This window comes from Ptychodera flava (genome assembly GCF_041260155.1).
Source record: "Ptychodera flava strain L36383 chromosome 23 unlocalized genomic scaffold, AS_Pfla_20210202 Scaffold_24__1_contigs__length_23054250_pilon, whole genome shotgun sequence".
Classification (NCBI taxonomy): Eukaryota; Metazoa; Hemichordata; class Enteropneusta; family Ptychoderidae; genus Ptychodera; species Ptychodera flava.
In genome coordinates, this window is record NW_027248278.1 from 1,153,495 (window position 1) to 1,172,990 (window position 19,496).

The 19,496-nt window shown below is 37.4% G+C and overlaps 1 protein-coding gene across 4 annotated transcripts; it reads left to right on the top strand.

The window, feature by feature from the left end:
* Positions 1 to 6,651: 6,651 nt before the first annotated feature.
* LOC139124761 (heterogeneous nuclear ribonucleoproteins A2/B1-like) lies at positions 6,652 to 18,759 on the top strand. 4 transcript variants are annotated; one of them, XR_011550027.1, is made up of 9 exons: positions 6,652 to 6,813; positions 8,614 to 8,880; positions 9,446 to 9,656; positions 11,745 to 11,936; positions 12,144 to 12,377; positions 14,398 to 14,541; positions 14,955 to 15,036; positions 17,764 to 17,842; positions 18,318 to 18,759. XR_011550027.1 is itself a non-coding variant. In XM_070690872.1 (8 exons), exons 1-7 carry the CDS (start codon positions 6,805 to 6,807, stop codon positions 15,011 to 15,013), a joined length of 1,116 nt encoding a protein of 371 aa, XP_070546973.1. In that variant the 5' UTR covers positions 6,652 to 6,804; the 3' UTR covers positions 15,014 to 15,036; positions 15,510 to 16,486. The 4 variants fall into 4 exon arrangements, 2 of the variants coding, with proteins under 2 accessions (XP_070546973.1, XP_070546972.1); XR_011550026.1 differs by having other exon boundaries at positions 6,675 to 6,813; positions 8,611 to 8,880; XM_070690872.1 differs by lacking the exons at positions 17,764 to 17,842; positions 18,318 to 18,759 and adding an exon at positions 15,510 to 16,486.
* The last annotated feature ends 737 nt before the right edge of the window (positions 18,760 to 19,496 follow it).

Here is a 19,496-nt window from a genome sequence, read left to right on the forward strand (position 1 = left end):
CCAATGTTAGCTGGCTATTAGCTGGCTTTCAGCTATTTTCTTATCAATCATATTCATGCAAAATCACTGTCATGTTTTCCCGTATTAATTATTGCCTTGCCTGGAAACTTATACTCTCATCATTAACACGCCGAATGAGGTGACATACAATTCGTACGTGTATTTTCTGACTTTTTTATTACCTTTTTTAACATTTGCTTACGAACTTTTAAACTCGAGAAGTCTTCCAATGTCTTACGATGCGATTACTCTTGCAATGCAGCACCTGTTTGTCGATATCTTTCTTATTTACACCAATCATTCCCACTGCCGATCTGAGTGATCTCGCAACTGCGCTTCCGCTTTTCCACATGAACTTACTGGTCGCAGTTCTTTGTCTGATTTAGAACCTGTGTAATCACTCATTCATGTTTGTCGCCGGGATAAGTATCTGTTAAAACCTGTAAAGTGGGCATAAACATTACCGCCGTCCCTCCACCCAGGAGAAGGGACGGTGACATTACCAATTCTCATGTACAAAGTGATTCTACCCTTCGCGGATCGCTTATAACTTCAAGACAATGAACAGATAAATTACCACGTTCACCATTTCCTCCGTAGAGCCCCGCTCGACAAGAAATGCACAATGCACACTGAATGCAATTAGGTATTTCTAAAGTAACCGGACATTTGATATTACTTTCTTGGTTCTACCCATATTCTCGCACATCTTTCATTTAATACAGAGGCCAAGCCAAAACAACAGCTTATCGTCCAAACGCTTGTGTAACTTCCTATGTAAGTACTTGTCAGTTATGGCAAGTCGTCTAGGCCTACAAACAATTTTTGTGTTCAGCTGCAAACTAACATGCATATTTAAGAAGTCTTTGAACAAAAGACAATGCAAAACCCGTCACAGGTATTTGGTTAGCCTGTGCGTGAATGTTGGTACAATTAATCACATGAAACTTTTCCAGACACAAGCAATCACAAACAGAGACTAACTGACCATAACTACTCTACCGCTCAACCAGCCATGTGACTTAATATATTTTCTTGGTTCTACATATCGCAAGATTCCCCGATCATTTCGTTTTACAACAAAATTTTTCATGCAAGTGAATGAAATCCTCAATACGTACAATTTGTGATTTCTTTAGCTCTCAATGCAGAAAAAAATCCCATGTGCTGTGGTTAGTAAAAACTTACACTTGCATGTCAGAAAGAAAATATCTTCCATAAAGATCTCAATACTACGTTCTTGGTTCTACAATATTTCTTAAGTATATTTATGAGATGTCTAATTCTTTGTACACCTCAGTGAAAGTCACGCTCGTTGTCAGGCTTTTTCAGATGTGTCCACTGCTTAGCTGGTAGCAAGCTAATAGCTGGCTATTAAATAACAGCTAATACCGGCTAAAAACGGCTAATAGCTTGAATAGCTCAATAGCCAGCCCATTCAGGCCGCAGGAGTTTTTAGCTGGTAGACAGCTGCTAGCTAAGAGTGGCTATTAGCGGCTAAAAACAGCTAATAGCTTGAATAGCTCTATAACCAGCCCTACAATAATTATTTATTTTAGCTGAATAGCTACCTACTAGTCTTTATTAGCAGCTAAAAGGGTCCTGTGGAAATTAATAATAGCTTAAATAGCCACAAACAGCTAAATGTAATCTATTCTTATGGCTAACGTAGCTATTAGCTACCTAGCTATTTAGGGGGCTATTCAGCTATCCAGCAATCCCGCACCCCACTCTTGGACTATGCGCCCCATAGACGTACGTGTGTACATATGTCTTTCTCTCAGGCATATGTACACACGTCTATGGGGCGCCTAGTCCGAGAGCGGAATAAATCACAGATGACTGTGGATAGATTGAGCCGAAAATCGATATATTTTAGCAGACTACCCACAGGGGAGCCAGGAAGAACAAACAAACAAACAAACAAATAAACAACAAAAATAAATAAACAAAAAATATACAAACATACAAAGAGGCATACAAATACATAAATAACAAACAAACATACAGACAAACATAAACAATATCATGAATAAATAAACATACAAACAGATAAACATCTATTCATATTTATATTCTATCTATCTATCTATATCTATATATCTATCTATCTCTCTCTATCTACCTATCTATCTATCTATCTTATATATATATATATATATATATATATATATATATATATATATATATATATATATATATATATATGTATATATGTGTGTGTGTGTGTGTGTGTGTGTGTGTGTGTGTGTGTAAGAGACTGAAATAATTGACTGAACCGCTCATGCCACATATTCTACCACGGCGGTATCACTCGTGAGTATAGGGAAGAGTGATACCGCCGTGGTAGAATATGTGGCATGAGCGGTTCAGTCAATTATTTCAGTCTCTTACACACACACACACACACACACACACACACACACACACACACACACATATATATATATAGATAGATAGATAGATAGATAGATAGATAGATAGATAGATAGATAGATAGATAGATAGATAGATAGATAGATAGATAGATAGGTAGAGAGAGAGAGAGGGTGGACTACCCAGCTAAGAGCGCCTGCACTGAATCCGGCCCGGCCCGGACAGGCGATCTCCTGCAAAGCTCAGAGGGTAGTAGCCTAGAATCCTATTCGTCCGCCTGCCTCCGCATCTCCTACGTCGGAGGTACGGAGGCAAGCGGACGAATAGGATTCTAGGCAACGAGGGTGGGTACAACCACAGGGACGCGTTATTTTCCCAGCTGTGTCATGCGCACGCTGCAACCTCTTGCTAATTTGGGTACTATGAATAGTTGTACACACACTCTTAGTAAGGGACGATTCAGAATTTACTTCCAGGGGGAGGGTGGAGGATTTTCTATTTTCTCGGTGATTTTTTTCCATGGCCCCCCCTAGTAAATTATAGAAAAAATCTATGGCCCCCCCTCATCTTTCCTGTTTTTTTTCCATGCCCCCCCCTAATATATACATGCATGCTTATACATTATAGACATATCCAGTCTAACAAGTTGCAGGAACTGTAGTGGACATTTAATCGATGATATAACAAATCATTTCCGGGTTATGTGACTATAAAAAGAATGATTTGCAGGGACTGCAAGTGGCACACTTTTGGAAAGGGTAGCAATAAACATATCTAGTTGTAAATTTCTGAAGAAAAGTTAATTACTAAATATGAATACTTTTTTCGTTATGTCTCACTGATACATATGATGCACACAAAGACAAGCAAAGATGTCAGTTAGAAATGGTGAACAGAAAATCAGAGGAGCAGATAATTGGCAAAGTGATATATATCTTGACGTTTAATGGTACATCTCATTTGCAGATATCCAGATATTTCTGGAAAGTGAGATGTACATGTACATGCACAGGCATTCAGCATACATTTTCATTTGATGATGCTGAATATTTGCAGACTCACGGTGAAAGTTTTAAACATTAGGAATTAAAATTGGTGAAAGCCAACTTGTTTTTACTTTTCTCTTTTTTCTAATTTGGTTTTCATAAAACCAAGTAGCTGCCACTGAAAGCAACGATGCTGAGGAATATTTTAGAACATTTCTTGAACAAAACACCTTATCCAAAACATGAATTCACATGTTATTCTGCTCATTCCATTCACAATCCAATGTTCATATTAAAATGCAGATAACCCTGTGTAAGTCAAAATTCACATTTTGTCAGCAGTATTTTTCAAAATTGACAGAGCATTCAAATTTCAAATTTTTTTAACAAACTTTAATTTTAAAATCGTCATGATGCGCATGTTTTCAGATGACACGAAACAATACATGTTAATTTGTTTTTTTGCCTTTTCTGCCAGCCGCCACTTTGAAATCTTTGATTATACATATCAGAATGAATGGGACACAAAAGTATTAGCATCAATACACAATGTGTAAGCCTATCCACATTTCTCCTAGCCTCATACACACTGAGATCACTTCTTGGACTACAGCAAATTACTTGTGTACACAACATTTCAACAATCTGACACCGTAGCATTGGTGCAGTGCCACATGATCTTCTGGATGCACATACAGGATTATTGGAAAATCAACCCTTTTGTAAATTTTTCACCATATATTTTTGAGAGTAATACTAATATTTTTATTTTCAACATTAAAACCTATTCGCTGAAAGCACCTTGAAGATGAGACGGCCATAAATTTATTTTCAAAAAAGTTTATAGTAGATGTAAGCACTGTAAAAAGTTATGTAGAACATTTAAAAAATTTAGAAAGGGTAAAATTGATGAGAATGAAACATAGAAAAAAGGAGCAGAAAAGAAGAGTAGCAGTAGCAGTAGTTTACTCAAAGGATGAAATGGGTGTATATTTGGGGTAAAAAACCTCAATTTTTGTATTAATGATAAAAATTAATTTAAGTCGAAAACTAGACAGTATTTTCTGAAATGTAATATTCACTTGAAAGGAAAGTATTCATGTAGAAAAAAACAACTATTTTATTTGGCATTATCCATCTTCATAATTGTAGGGGTTTAAAGACTGACACTCTAATAATTGATTAAAATCATGATCAGCAAAATTAAAATGCCTCCTATTCAAAATGCCTCATATTAAAAATGTAAGAGCTTTATTGCCAAACAAAACCAATTGATAGTTGTTGTGTTATATAGCATTTAAAAAACATAATGTGAAATTTCAGAAAATTTGACCCAGCTGGAGTGGAGTTAAATTCGTTGGAAATTTTGAAATTGGGAGGCAAAAGAAGCCAAGAAATCAGGTGATTTGCATACATTTGCATAAATTAACACTTATTTATCATGCAACTTTCAACTGCTTTACAAGCTACAAGGTAAACCCAACCTTAAAAAGACATTGCTGTAATTTTTAGCATTTGTTCAATGTTCATCTCTGTGTATCAGTATTTGTTTTTTTATTCTATCACTACATAGAACACCCAATGCTGTATTTAGCAACATACCAGTGTGAACATAAATGACCATTGTTATTGTAGATAAATGAATTCTAGTCTGGACTTTAGATCTCTTTTCAACAAAGACAACCCTGACTGTTCACTGTATGGTTTGTATTGACATGCTAAATACTGGACATTTCATAACGCTTCAGGGAGGAGAACAAGATACTGCAGTAGATGCATAAAACAAACCGCTGTGAATATTACCGAATTTGGCAGCTAAAGGAGTTTAACTAAACATGTTGAGTTTATCTGTCACCCAGTAGTGTCTAGGGTCTTTGTAGGTGCTCTTTTGTAGAGATCAGAAATTCTGGGCAAATATTGAATTGATGTTTTTTTTCCTTGGCCCCCCCCTAAAAGATTGTGGTATTTTTGTCTGGCCCCCCCTAAATTTTCTTGGGAAAAATGGGTGGCCCCCCCTGAAAATCCTCCACCCCCCCTGGAAGTAAATTCTGAATCGTCCCTAATACTCATAAGAAATCCAAGGGTCGACACCGAACTAGACCGTTTGGGAAAATCTACATTGTAACGGGTTATATGCCAACAAAACCAATAGTTATGGCCATTTCTTACGTCAAATAAATAATTTTTCCGGTAACATTACCAATAGTGCGTTTGTCATTTGGTAACAGACACTTCGTGTTCGTGTCGGCTACATAGACGATCTGCCTGTAATTTCGCTGCTTGAACGAAGGGAAAACTGCTCTGTATGCAAATTACAGGTCGCGATGTCACAATAAATTTCTCGAGTGCTGATTGGCTATGAAGTGCCGGCTTTCCTATGACGTAAGTATGTGCAAATATAAACATTGCAAACGACGTCCCAGAGTTTCAACCCAGAAGTATGGATCTTGAACAGTTTTCGACTGTTTCATGGCATTAAAGTAAGACGTATGTGTACAACTAATTAAACCTAGTGCCTGTCTAACAATATGTGAAGTGTGGAATATCTTTTGGGTCATTTTTTTCATATTTCAGTGATTTTTACTAAGGTTGAAGCACGAGTCGTACATAGCAGCAAAATTGTAATGTAGCTCTATGGTGAGGCAGTCGGTGAGTTTTGGTTTTTGCGACCTCGCTCACCAGTAGAGCTACAATGCCGAAGGCCCTGAAGCATACAAAATAAGCGCGCCGCACATGGTGCGGCATTTTCATGTAAAATCCCACATATTTACTGCATTTGGTCGTACCGATTTATCACTTGTGCAGCTAGAGTCGTACACGGTAACATACAGACCGTTCACGTTCCGATGAACCACGCACCAGCTGTCCAATGACAGTTGCCGTTTGAATTTGATTGACGTACAGAGCAGTTTTCTTTCAGGTGTCCGGTTTGTGTCCACCCTTGGTTAAGAACAGCGGCAATGCACTTAATCTTGAAAATACTATTTTTCTACTATCAGATGGAAATATAAATAGTTATTAATAATTCATATGTTATTCTGAACAAGCGAACACGGAAAACAAATGTTGCAAAAGATCGAGTCATATAATGTTCGAAAATTGTTACTCATAGTACCAACACTCGTCATAATCCATGTATCGCTTGGCATGGCGACATTCGAAAGATAACGCGTCCCTGTGGGTACGGCATTCATTGAGCCTGCGCGATCCAGCAGCAGTGCCACGCCCACGCGTTTTTTGCGCGTGATGCGCTGGACGTTGAAAACGCATCCGCTAATGAGCAACATCCGGGGTTTGAACTCGGACAATGTTCGGGTTTCGTCGTTAAGTGATCGGCAAATTTCATCACGTGATCGCCTGCCCATATCAGCTCAGTCCTCGATCTTTCTTGTAGACGGCGAGACGGTACACAGCTACAGAGTTACTACCAAATCGGAACAGAATGGCCAGCGTAAGTGAAGTGAACCTTAGTGTAGAATATATTTGCACGTAATTGTGAACGCATATTGTGATTCATTTCTAATCTTCAAATTATCATGCGACCAGGTTAATTCGTTTTCCATGACAGTCGTGGCCATGCCAAGAAGAGACGCCATGTGCGCGCGGTCCTATATAGGGCTTGGCTCGTTTTCATGCTCGTCAGTTTCGTGAGTATAGTATTTGGCCATTTCTAACCCATCCTCAATTCCTTGAAACACTACAAAATCCGAGGCCTGACAGTACCATGGGGTCAAAATTGGAATAGGCTAGACCTTTTTAATAAAATGTAGCCAATTCAAATCTCGTTTAGTTTTTTTCAAATTTGCATATTTTTTCAACTGACAAAACGCTGTAGAACGTCGTTATTTGGTTAGAATAACGCAATCAACAAAAATGCATGGTACAATAAATACAGATGAGCGTTATAATTGTCCAGGTTTCCACTTGATCAAATTATCTTGAACTTGCTCTTTAAATAAGGAAATGCAAGCGTTTCGTTTGGAGCTCATTAAATATGCATGGCGTCCCCTTTGTGCTGTAATGTGGCAAACAAGCGTGGTCATGATGGCGTTTATGGAACAAAAATATTTTCTGTACAGATACTGCTTTTCATTTGACAAACTTGATACGGAGAATGATGGCTGTCGTTTCTTTACTAAAAGTCGTTCTAAAGCACCTTGTTTGTGTACTGCCACACTGGTATTAGGGGTATTATATTAACGTGAAAAAAATCTGCGAAATCGTCAGTCGGCTGGGTCGTAGACACAGACTGCGGTAGGACAAACACTACCTCGTTTTTCGATAACTGTATGACATTTCTTTGCCCTGAACTAATTCTGTGTCGTGATGGCAAATTTGTCAAAAGTAAATCCTTGCTTGCGATGTACCGTCAGCCACCTCCGAAAACCTGAAAATTACTGCATGGCTTCTGAGAAGTGGGTTAACTTGAATAAAATTGGGAAGCCAAAGAGTCCCCTATCTTGTATTTTCTTAAATTTTGAGACGGTTGCAAATTTCTAGCATCTTCCCTTTTCATCTTGGCTCTTACTAGAATATTTTTGCAAGTAAGGCAGCACCGTTAAGGTTGATTTAAAATGTTAAATGAAAGTTGAGTGTTTTTGAACGAGCTTGATGTGGACCGTTATATTGATTCTGTAGCAGTGTACCTTCTGAAAATATAAATTGTTACGTATGTATCTTTAGTCTTCATATTTCTTTAAATAAAGATAAGTTGAGATTCGCTATGATGTCCAATATTATTTTCAGATTATTTTTATTAAGTAGTTTTTGGGTGCAGATAGACTAGCAGAACAAAGGAATTTTATATTATCAGAACAAAGGAATTTGTGTATTTTTCTCTGTCTTCGCAGTCTAAATATGTATTAACAAGAAAGTGCTTGCTGAAATAATGCATTTTCATGCAAATCCATGCATGGGCTTTAAAATGTAAGCCCTACCAACTAGCCAATGTACATTTTCTTTACATAGAAGTATTGCTCAGAGGATTGTGGGTAAAAGACTGGTACCAAGAAAACAATAGAATTGAGTTAAATGACTATCTTTCGGAAGTTTTTTCTATTATTATTCACCGATCTGTAAAGATGTTTCACATATGACATTCATTGTCATTGTTTAGTAAGCTGAGTCAAGTTGTATTCTGAAATGAATTTCGTAACATGCGTCAAGAGAAAATTAATGACATGATAGGCCAGATACATCTTTGTTCTGAGTTTTTTAATGTGTGGTTTCTATCTTGGTGTTTCACTAGCAGGACTCTAGCAGTGAACCAGAGCAACAACGCAAGTTGTTTATTGGTGGTTTAAGCTATGATACCAATGAAGACTCCTTGAAGGCACATTTTAGCCAATGGGGAGAAATCGTTGACTGTGTTGTGATGAAGGATCCACAGTCTAGAAGATCAAGAGGTTTTGGATTCGTGACGTACAAATCATGTACTATGGTAGATGATGCTATGGCTAATAGACCGCACAAACTTGACAACAGAGAAGTTGAACCAAAGAGAGCCATTGCAAGAGAGGTAAGATGCCAGTGTTTGTTGGCTCCAGTATGCTTTATGCATCTATTGTGTATGTGCTCTCAGCGTATAGAAGTCGTATAACATGAGTGTGTATCATTTCATCCTTTCTTGCTGTCTGCCACAGTACCCATCAATGCAATGGTGGAGTAATGCCATAAGGTAGCAAAGAATAATGTCAGTATAGGAAGCAGGCTTGTCTTGATAAGTGGCAAGTCTGTGTCAAATAACTGATACACAACATATGCATCATTGAACTTAGACAATTGTCTTCAATCCTTCTGGGTTCACCCTGTGAAGTTGTCCTCTCCAGAATAACTTAAATATAGCAAGTTGAAATAAACTTTGAATTATTCTTACATTTTGGTAGTGGGCATTTTCATGTAGACTGATGGTTATGGTATGATTGCATCAAGTTGAAATGGAAGGTAAAGTGATATTGATTGGAGAACTGAAGACTAGCTAGAACTTGGAGAGAAACTGAGTGTGTTTTGGAGACTGAAATGACCCTTTTTCTTGGTACATAATTTTCTATTTTTGCTAATGATTTGCTTTGATTTTCTTACAGGAGTCAAATAACCCACTGTCACACATGACTGTCAAAAAAATATTTGTTGGCGGAATCAAAGATGACACTGATGACAGTCACTTGAGGGAGTATTTTGGAAAATATGGAAAAATTGAGACAATTGATGTTATTACAGACAAAGACAGCGGCAATAAGCGTGGCTTTGCCTTCATTACATTTGATGACCATGATCCAGTGGACAAAATTGTTGGTAAGTTATAGTTTTGGAGCACTTATTAAATCAGGAATTTCTAGGAAGATACTTTTTAAGTTTGGTAACCAAAAATGTTTTCAATGCCAAGTTTGAATAACGTTAGACGGTCTTTCTGAGTGGTAACTCCAGGGCCTGAAAATTACCCCCTTTCCCACTGGTCCAAGGACCAGTGACCGGATTTCTTTTTACTGGTCCCAAGGTGAAACCCACTGGTCCACAAATAAAAAAATTAAGTGGGTGGCTAATTTTCATAATCATTTGCATAATGTTTACATAATCATTTGCATAATATTTACATATAGTTTGTGTTCACCAAAAATTGACAAAACAGTACTCATGGAGCAGAGCCCTCCACTGATATTTTCAAAATTTAGTACATCCTCACTAAGTTGCATAAGCTCCTACCCTTGTTTAACTCAAATAAAGAAAGGTTAGGAGAGTAAAATATACCGTTACAGTTGGTAAAACTGCTCAGATCATTGGGTTTTGCAATTTTTTACCTAATTTGTTGGGAGGAGCAGTCAGCGTACAACAAAGAAATGCTGTTTACGCCAAATTTTAAGCAACTTTTTTAAATGGACGATGTGTGATTTTGTGTGAACAACAACGCAAATCGGGCGACATGTGCACCGACCGCAACTTAGGTTCGCGTTGATTGTGCCAGAAATTGTATAAACAACTTGTCCGGCGGGCGACCAGATTTTATTTTTGACTTGGCCGAACGTAAATTTCACTTGTCCCGGGTTTCGGGCGATAGGAATTGTCAAGCCGTGACTCTAAAAGGCTTTGTGAAACTTTGTAGATACCTGTATGGCCTACATGTTTATGAAACAGTCCATGTTTATGGTATGCTAATAGTGTTTGTTTGAGAATCGCTTCGGCTGATTTTCACAGAGCGGTCTACCTTCCTGTTGCCAGTTGTCACTCAAGCGCCATTATGAATTTTTAGCTCATATTTGGTTTTGTATATAAATACCAAAAAGAGCTTATATGATGAGTCGGTGGCGGCTGTGTGTCTGTATATTTGTGGGTATGTATGTGCGGATGTATGTCCGTCACACACAAAGGCTCCCATACCGCCAGAGCTACCATCTCAGTATTTGGTGTACAGGTAGATGCAGGGGTTGAGATGTGAATTTGTTCAAATGAACACATCAGTGTCAAAAATGTGCAAATGAGGTAAGAAAAAGTGAAATCCTGCAAATGTGCAGGAGTGATATGCCAGTGAGAAACAGGCAAAATCCACTGATCTTGAGTCATTTCCTGTCATTGTTTGTGAACTGTTACATATTAACAGACCTGCTGAAACCATAGACAGTAGAGGGGGGAAGAACTAAGAGGGGCTTGTTTCTGCTATGCATGTTGCTAAAGTTGACCTCCAGTACCTAAAGTTTCAGACCTTAATTACTTTTGTCATTCTTGTTTTTCTGGTTAAAATATTTCTTGTTGTTTTTCTGGTTGTACTGTGCAGAAATCATTGTCATAACATCAATGTAGAATTTTCCTCCACTGAACAGATAGAAACATTTATTGTTGATCATTGGTAACCCATACTGGTATATACCGATTCTGATCAAATTTGAGCGACATGGTATAATTGCGGTATTTTTGATGAGTTAGGGGTCTTTTATACCCCGCACCGGGGTTTAATTAAAACATCCAGAAGGTTGTAAGTACATTTCCTGCCAGCTTGTTTATGTAAACATGGTCAACCAAGGGTTGGAACAATTGATATTCAGGAGGGGGTAAGGTCTAGAAGATTGATGAGGTAGCATGACTTTTTACCAGATTCCTTGTACATTTTTTTCATTTTTTCCTACTCTTTATTTTTTCCCCACTCTCCCACCTTTTCTTTTTGTCAAGCTTCTCTGGCTAATTTTTTTTGTTGACACTTGCTTATGTATGTAGGATCTGCTTGTCCCATTGCTATAGAAGTTGATATGCATGTTCCTGAAGATGACCTCCAGTACCTAAGTTGCAGACCTTACTTTTGTCATTCTTGTTTTTCTGGTTTAAATATTTCTTGAATTTACCAATTAAAACCGAATGTGAGCACATTGTCCTGGATGGTATTTTTTATGGCAGGAATCAAGTATCACTCCATCAATGGCCACAAAAGTGAAGTGAAAAAAGCAGTACCGAAGAATGACCTTGTCAGGTTACAGTCACAGTCTAGGGAATCTGGAGGCCGCCAAGGAGGAGGTGGTCGTGGAGGTGGACGTGGTGGATTCCGAGGTGGAAGAGGCGGTAGTGGTGGAGGTTATGACAGGGGTGGAGGTATGTAATACTATGAAAACTTTCATTTAGTCATAAGAATGAATGATCTCTCAACTTTTGTAAAAATGTTGCTGTCTGTTCAGTTGTAATTTGTCCATTACATATTGGAAGAACCCAGTCAGTTCTAGTGACAAATAGATATGTATGGTTGGTAGGTTCCATTACTGTTGTAGCTCTGGACCAAACTAACTCTTTTGATCCTTTCAGATTACTATCAAGGTGGTGGCGGCGGCGGCGGTGGTGGTCGTGGTTACGGAGGAGGCAGCTATGGTGGTGGATATGGAAGCCAAGATAACTATGGTAGTGGTAACCAAAGTGGTGGCTACGGTAACTATGGAAACCAAGGAGGTGGTGGTTATAGTGGAAACTATGGCAACCAAGGCAGTGGTGGCTATGGCGGTGGCAATTATGACAATTATGGAGATGGTAACTATAATCAAGGTAAGGACACTGTCTTGGTTTAATGCTTTAGTTGTGATGACACCATGTCTGATTCCATTAGTCGTGATGACACCATTTCATTTGAATCTCTGGGATTCTATTGGTCGTGATGACACCATTTCATTTGCATCTCTGTGATTCCATTGGTCTTGATGACACCATTTCATTTGAATCTCTGGGATTCCATTGGTCATGATGACACCATTTCATTTGAATCTCTGTGATTCCATTGGTCATGATGACACAATGTGATTTGAATCTCTGATTCCCATTCTTCGATATGAGATACATTTCTAAACATTTACTGTCAGCAGTATTTGACTGAGTTACTGTGACATAAATGAACAGAAGAAATTAGAATTCCATAGTTGAGTCAGTGTATGCTGAAGTGAAAATTCAAATCATAGTGTCAAGTTTCATCAACATTACAGTGCCATATTTGTTCATTTCACTACCAAGGGAACAGAATATGTATATTATCAAAAACAATGGGGTGAGTGGTATGAGCTGCAAAATTTTGGTAATGTTGATCAACAACAAAAATCATGCATGCGCAGTGCGACTACCACTGCACTTTAAAGATAGACAGTAGTGACCTGGTAAAACTGGGCTAGGTGATTGCCATATATGACCCCTAGTATTAGATAGGCAAAAAAAAAAGTTTCTGGTCAGGCCTTTCTAAAAAAATGGTGTGGCGACGCGAATTTTTATGGGGCAAAACCTACCGGCTGGCCCCTATTGGTTTTACTGGAGTGCAATATTCTTCTTTCTCATTTTCTTCTTTCGCACTTTTTTGTCACTCTTGATCTCAGAAACCGCTGAACGTAAACTTCTCAAACTTGCAGGGCTAATAGGTACTTATGAGTACTATTGCATATTATCCTCAAAATTTTGATTGGTCATGTGACCTGGCGGCCATATTAGATTTTCCTAAAACCTTAAAAATATGGCTCCTTAAGAAAACCTAGGGTTTAGTAGGTTTGAAATTTTTTGCATACCAAGCGTCACCAAAGGTCTTGCAAATTTGCAAATAAAATCGTGTGTGGTCACGTGACCTTGGCTGCCATATTTGATTTTCAAAAAATACAAATTTAATGTTTAAAAATCTTCTTCAGAACCAACATACTGATCGAGTTGAAATTTTACATGGTAACATCTTAAGTGTGACGTCTTTCAAGTTTACGAAAGGCATTCGTCGGTCATGTGGTTTGGCCGCCATATTGGATTTTGTGAAAATTGCAATTTAATCTTTAAAAATCTTCTTTTCCAGAACCAACACACCAATTGCACTGACCTTTCACCCATATCATTCTTACTGTGAGCACTTTCAAGTTTTTGAAAGGCATTTTGATCGGTCATATAGTTCGACAGACATATTTGATTGAGACTAAAACATACTATTACCAGTGAAACCTACAGTAGCCATGAGATAATGTTAAAAAGTCTTCCCTACAAGAACCAAAAACTTTTTCAAGCTTAAATTTTGGACATAATATCACCAGCATAAGAACTTGAAACCATGGCAACTGCTTGGGCCCCGCCAACGCTGCTTGCAGCTGTAATTTTTTTTTCCCTCAAGGGAGGGAGGAGGGTCAGTTTTATAGTTCTATTACCTTCTGGTGTCTATTTATAGACAGAGAAGGTATTAGAAGGTATCAGGTCAAGATGGTTAAAATTAATGAAACAACATATTCGATATGGTTTATTTTAACATAATACTGTACATTTGAAAGCTGTTGAAAACACAAATACTGTAAACTTGATATTTATGGACTAAAGATGCTACAACAGACCAAGCCAAGTGGATGAAAATGTGTAATGTTTTGGCTCAATACCTCTTTTTACTGACTTGGCTGATGGGGATGTGATGTACTGTCTGGCAGGAAAAGGTTAAACATGGAGGATGGTTGGTGACATAGAGAAATACAATGACATTGGTAAATGTTGAAAGAGTTCAAAGTGAACTATTTGGTGTATGCTACATGATAATAACTTTGCTGAAATATTTTGATTTTAACAGGTTATGGTAACAGTGGTGGTAATTACAATGATTTTGGAAGTAATTATGGAGGTGGTCAATCCAACTATGGCCCCATGAGGGGAAGTGGAGGTGGTTCTGGTGGTGGCTATGGTGGTGGACGTCAGACAGGAGGACCATACGGCGGTGAGTTAACAACCGTACACAATAGTACAATTGATTAAATAATCAGTACTTAGAAAAGTTACTCAATGGGTGAAACTCCAAATTTGAATAGACCATGGTACAAACAAAACCACATGCATTATTGTGTATACAAATGTAGTTTTTACAAAAGTATATTTACAAATATATATACACATCTCTACGTGTGGGTTAGTGTACGCCACTATCACTTGATCTCTTTGGTCTTCTAGGTCTGCACATCCTTTTTGTTCTTGACCCAAACCATTAGAATTGTAGCCAGTGTTTGCCATTTTTCACCATTTTGTGAAATTTATTATTTGATGATGTAACTCGTCTGTATCTCATTGTAGAGTTGTTAGTTGTACCAATGATTTCCACTTGTGTGAAATGTCACTGATGTATTCTATATACAGGTGGATACAGTGGTGGTGGTGGTGGAAGTGGTGGTTATGGCGGTGGCAGACGATATTAAGACATACAAACACAGTACTTACGGTAAGTTACAAAATATTGGTATTTTTGTGGTAATTCCAGTACATCTATATTCTCAGAGTTAAAATGTCTGCATGTTACCTAGTTTACAGAAAGTTGAAATTGGATCAGATTTTTAATTGTATCTGTTCATAGTAAGAATGAGCAATTATGATTCAATATTGCAAAGATGTAATTGGCCTGGGTAAATAGGACACTACAAGAGTGTCAATTTACAATTTGTGGCATAGCTGTGTTAATGGTAGTTGTTATGAAACAACCCTGATATAGCTTGTGTTGGACATGTGAAGTGTAGTGTACAGCATCAGACAAGTGAATTAGACTTAATTTCTATTAAATGTGTATGCGTTTAACAGTGCTTGATGAGAGGATAGTCACCTATGAGATGCATTGAAGGGTGTAAGGTGTAAGATGCACCAGTAGAGTGGCAAGGCATGTCTCAATAACTTCATCGTATGTTTCTTTATTATGTCTAGGACATTGAAATTATAGACTGAGACAGATAGAGGCAGAAATAGTGAGAGAGAGACAGAGAGATTGGATTTTCACAGCCAGGATTTGACTTAATTCAATAGTCAGAACCAAGGAGATGACAAGCTGCAGAGAGATATAGTCCAAAGTTACAGACGGTTATTAGTGAAATCACAGTACAGCCATCTCACAGCTTTAAGGCCACTCTGCTGTATTCTAGGACAGTGACAGTCAGAAATAATTTTTCTGTCCGTATCCATAAAGTACAAAGAAGCTATTTGAAATTACTTATCCAAGACACTGACCTTATGTGTAGATTTCTGTACTTTGCTGTCAATCCAACACTAGAGAGATATAAATATAGTGAACATTTTACCATGTGTGAAGGGAAGTCAAAACATAGCCCAATTATCATATTTAAAGCCTGAACATTGATAAATCTTATTTAGAGACTTTCTTATTTTTGTTATTAAATGTTTTTAAGTGTTAGTGTACAGTCAGTCAAGTTTTCAATAAAATAGATGATTAAGAAGTTAGTCAGGGTCACTGGAGTTTTATTAGGCAGATTCTATAGATCATGTCCCATCAAGTTTTGGAAAAAAAATGTGATTAGACCTCACAAATGAAGAAAAGGAGGAAATTTTTAGGAAAGAGCCAAAATGACTAAATTGTCAGATTACTCAAGTAAACTTCGTACACATCTTTGAATCGTAGCATTCCTTGTCCATTGACAATTTTAGCATAATGATATCCATGTGTCTGTGTAGCATAATGATATCCATGTGTCTGTGCAGTCTGATATTTATAGATTGGTGGCTATTACATGCAATATCAAATCGACTTTCCCATTAATACTATTTAAATATAATGCAGTGTGTGGGATTTTATATGGCCTTGTTTGGTTTCAAACCTGATCAATTACAAGAAACAAATGGTTGTACTCTCTCAATATTTTCAATAAAAATACTTTTACCAAGGTGAATATTGAGCGTTAGAATGTTTTGCCAAGATTTGTTCTCTGTGTGTTTCCTATCAGCCTTGTATACCATGTGTCAATCAAAACTCAATTCGCTTACAATACGTAAGTGCACAGAGAAAACATCACTACAGTTTTCCAAATGTTTCCTTGTGTATGAGTCATTTCCTATGACAAAATTACAGCAAAGACAAGTGATCAGGTGCCTTAGGGTGTGTGGTCAATATATCTGAGCCGGCCAACATAATCATTTTCCTGTTGCACTTACAAGGGGGTTTTGAAATTGACCAAGAAACATTTTGTTCAGACAATTATCAACCCAATGTTTTGTTGACTTTAGTCAACAAAACACGACACTGAAGCACAGTTGAAATTCTTTATTCAATGTCTTGGATTAAAATGGTAACAAATAACGTCACTTCAGCTAAATCATTCTGTCTCTAAGAATTTTCATCTTTCGTATCCAAAACTATGGAGTGATTTGCTATTTTTTACAAAGCAGTGTAGGGGGTTATCAAGCCTGCATTTAAATCCGTACAGCATAGATTTGACAGAAGTCATCTGAAAGATATTGACAGGGCAAGGGATGGGGAGTTATTTCTACAAAATGTTTTGGAGCAGTGTACGTCATGAGCAGTAACGCTGTCAATAGGAGAGATATAGCAATGTAGTCTATCCAGAGGAGACTAGAAGACAGAAGATGCATTGTACATAAGACTTGAGTTGAGCAAGGTGTAGAGAACAATAGTGCTGAAGATCACCGTATTGTGTATTTTATAAATCATGAGAGAGTGGTGTAGAGAACTAAGGAACAGGATGGTGGCCAACTGGAGAGATAGCAGAGCTATAAAGGAGTAGTCTGTAGTGACTAGCAAGCTATATAGAAAGATGGTGGTGACCAATGGAGGAATAGTTCAGCATTGATAGTCTAGACATGAGTAGAGAGCAATAGAGAATACTACAGAAGATGTCAAAATGGTGAGCTAGATCAGCATAGACCAGCTATTGTGAGTTGCACAAGGTTAAAATAGGAATAGACAGCCACTGAAGACTACCAGAATGGAGAATAGATGAGTATAGTCCACCTATTATGGTCTGATCCTCAATAAGGTATAGTAGTATAGTACAATTTAGCAGTCTATGTACTAAGTGTTGAGATTTCACTGATGTGTACATATCTACGAGATTAGAAAGATCCATGATGCATTGCTGCAACAAATATTTCTGTTATAACAATACAGCAGAACAGAATTATTAGGGTTTTTTTTGCATTGCTTTCACAGCTATTGGTCAGTGATTCATGGTGTAAACTAGATTGGATGGTGTCAGAGTCCTCGAGTAAATTGTTATTACAAAACTGGGGTAATTATAATGCCTTTATTTGAATGAAATTTTCAGTAAATGTCAAATAATGGCTAGCCTTTATATGCCTTGGTAAAGAATATAACCGAGATATTTGTGTTGTGCCACAGTTTGCAAAATAATTTTGCCAATAAAGTTCTTGTGGCATGGCAGTAGTTTTAGCAAAAGTGTCCAGTATCTTGAAGGGATGTCACTACCCATCATCTATATTTAGATACAGAATTTATACTTTTTGGTCACCTTTGTTTGTTGACTGATGAAATTTTGCAGAGTATATGAGACTGACTTTGGTTTTAATAGTGCCACCACTATCAATGCCTTAGTTAGCGTTTCCTTAGAGTTGCCTTATTTGAACACTTTTTGATTTATATGACATTTTTCATCATAAAACATTCTATGAACCATCTCACAATGGCAAATCCATATTGAACCCCATTGACATTAACAGCTCACTTGGTTTTTTTTCCATTTTCAGAAGTCTATCCTGCACTGATGGCAAGTTCACAGCATCTTTGTGCAATGGTCAGACGTTTGTCTTCAGTTTCCTCAGACCAAGTCCAGTTGACAGAGAAAAATTTCTGAACAAGTAAACCAAAGTGATGAAATTGAAAACTGAATAAAAGATGGAAAATGGTTAACGATTAAATGTAAACATGACTGCCAACTTTGCATTTTTTTATCCTGAAAAGTTTTACATATTTTGTGGTCATCTTTGGCTTGTTTTTTATCAGACTATTAGTACCAAAATCTCAATTTTTCTGATCATAATTTTTATAGTACATATTTTACAGCCAAAGCTAGATCTAATGAGTTGGTAAGCAATTACTTTTCAGTTTGCACCGTTATTTTTTTGAGATTATACTTTGTGAACGATTTTAATCCACTTTTATATTGAATAAAAGTATTTTTGTACATAAGTATTGGCGTCTGTTAGATTAAGATCTTTTACACAACAGTTTGGTTTAAAGTACAATGTGCTGTATGAGTTTTTTGTTAAATCTTTTACACAGACTCAAAATTCACAGACCCCGTTTGGTGAGGATGTAGTCCCAGAAAGTTTAGACTACTCTGGTCAACAACATTGAACAGTGACCTGAAGACTCCCCTGTTGTAATATTGTACACCAAGTATCCTGCAACTTGTTTGCTATATTTACAAAGATATGAAGCTGTTGCTACGTGTTCTTGTCCCGATAGTCTTGCCCATTTGAATCAGATTTTACCAAAACCCAACCCACTGGTACATGATATATTTGATGTTCAGTTTACATTTATGAACAAAATAATTTGTAGTTTGTCAAAGTAAATGCAGCCACTTTTGTTCCACTCTTTGGCTCTGCTGTCAACAATGCGGACCTTTTCAGATACCTGCCGACATCTCTAAAGCCACCAGCCCTATTGCTTGGAAATCTGGAGTGTAGCTTCCTAAGAGTGACCAAAGTCACATTGGTTCAAATCATGCCAAAATTTGTATTTTGGGAGCAATTTTTCCCACTCTTGGTTCAAAACTTTCTGAAACCACTTGCCTGATTACCTCATATTTGGTATTTATATAAATACCAAAAAGAGCTTATATGGTGGGTAGGTGGCGTCTGTATGTATGTTTGTGCGGATGTATGTCCGTCACACGCAAAAGAGCTTATAATAATGGGTCA

What these genes read in the sequence shown, in the direction of transcription:
- LOC139124761 (XM_070690871.1), top strand. An exon ending in TCCAGTGGACAAAATTGTTG is followed by an intron (nt 9,657 to 11,744) that starts GTAAGTTATAGT and finishes TTTTTATGGCAG; the next exon opens with GAATCAAGTATCACTCCATC. An exon ending in AGATGGTAACTATAATCAAG is followed by an intron (nt 12,378 to 14,397) that starts GTAAGGACACTG and finishes TGATTTTAACAG; the next exon opens with GTTATGGTAACAGTGGTGGT.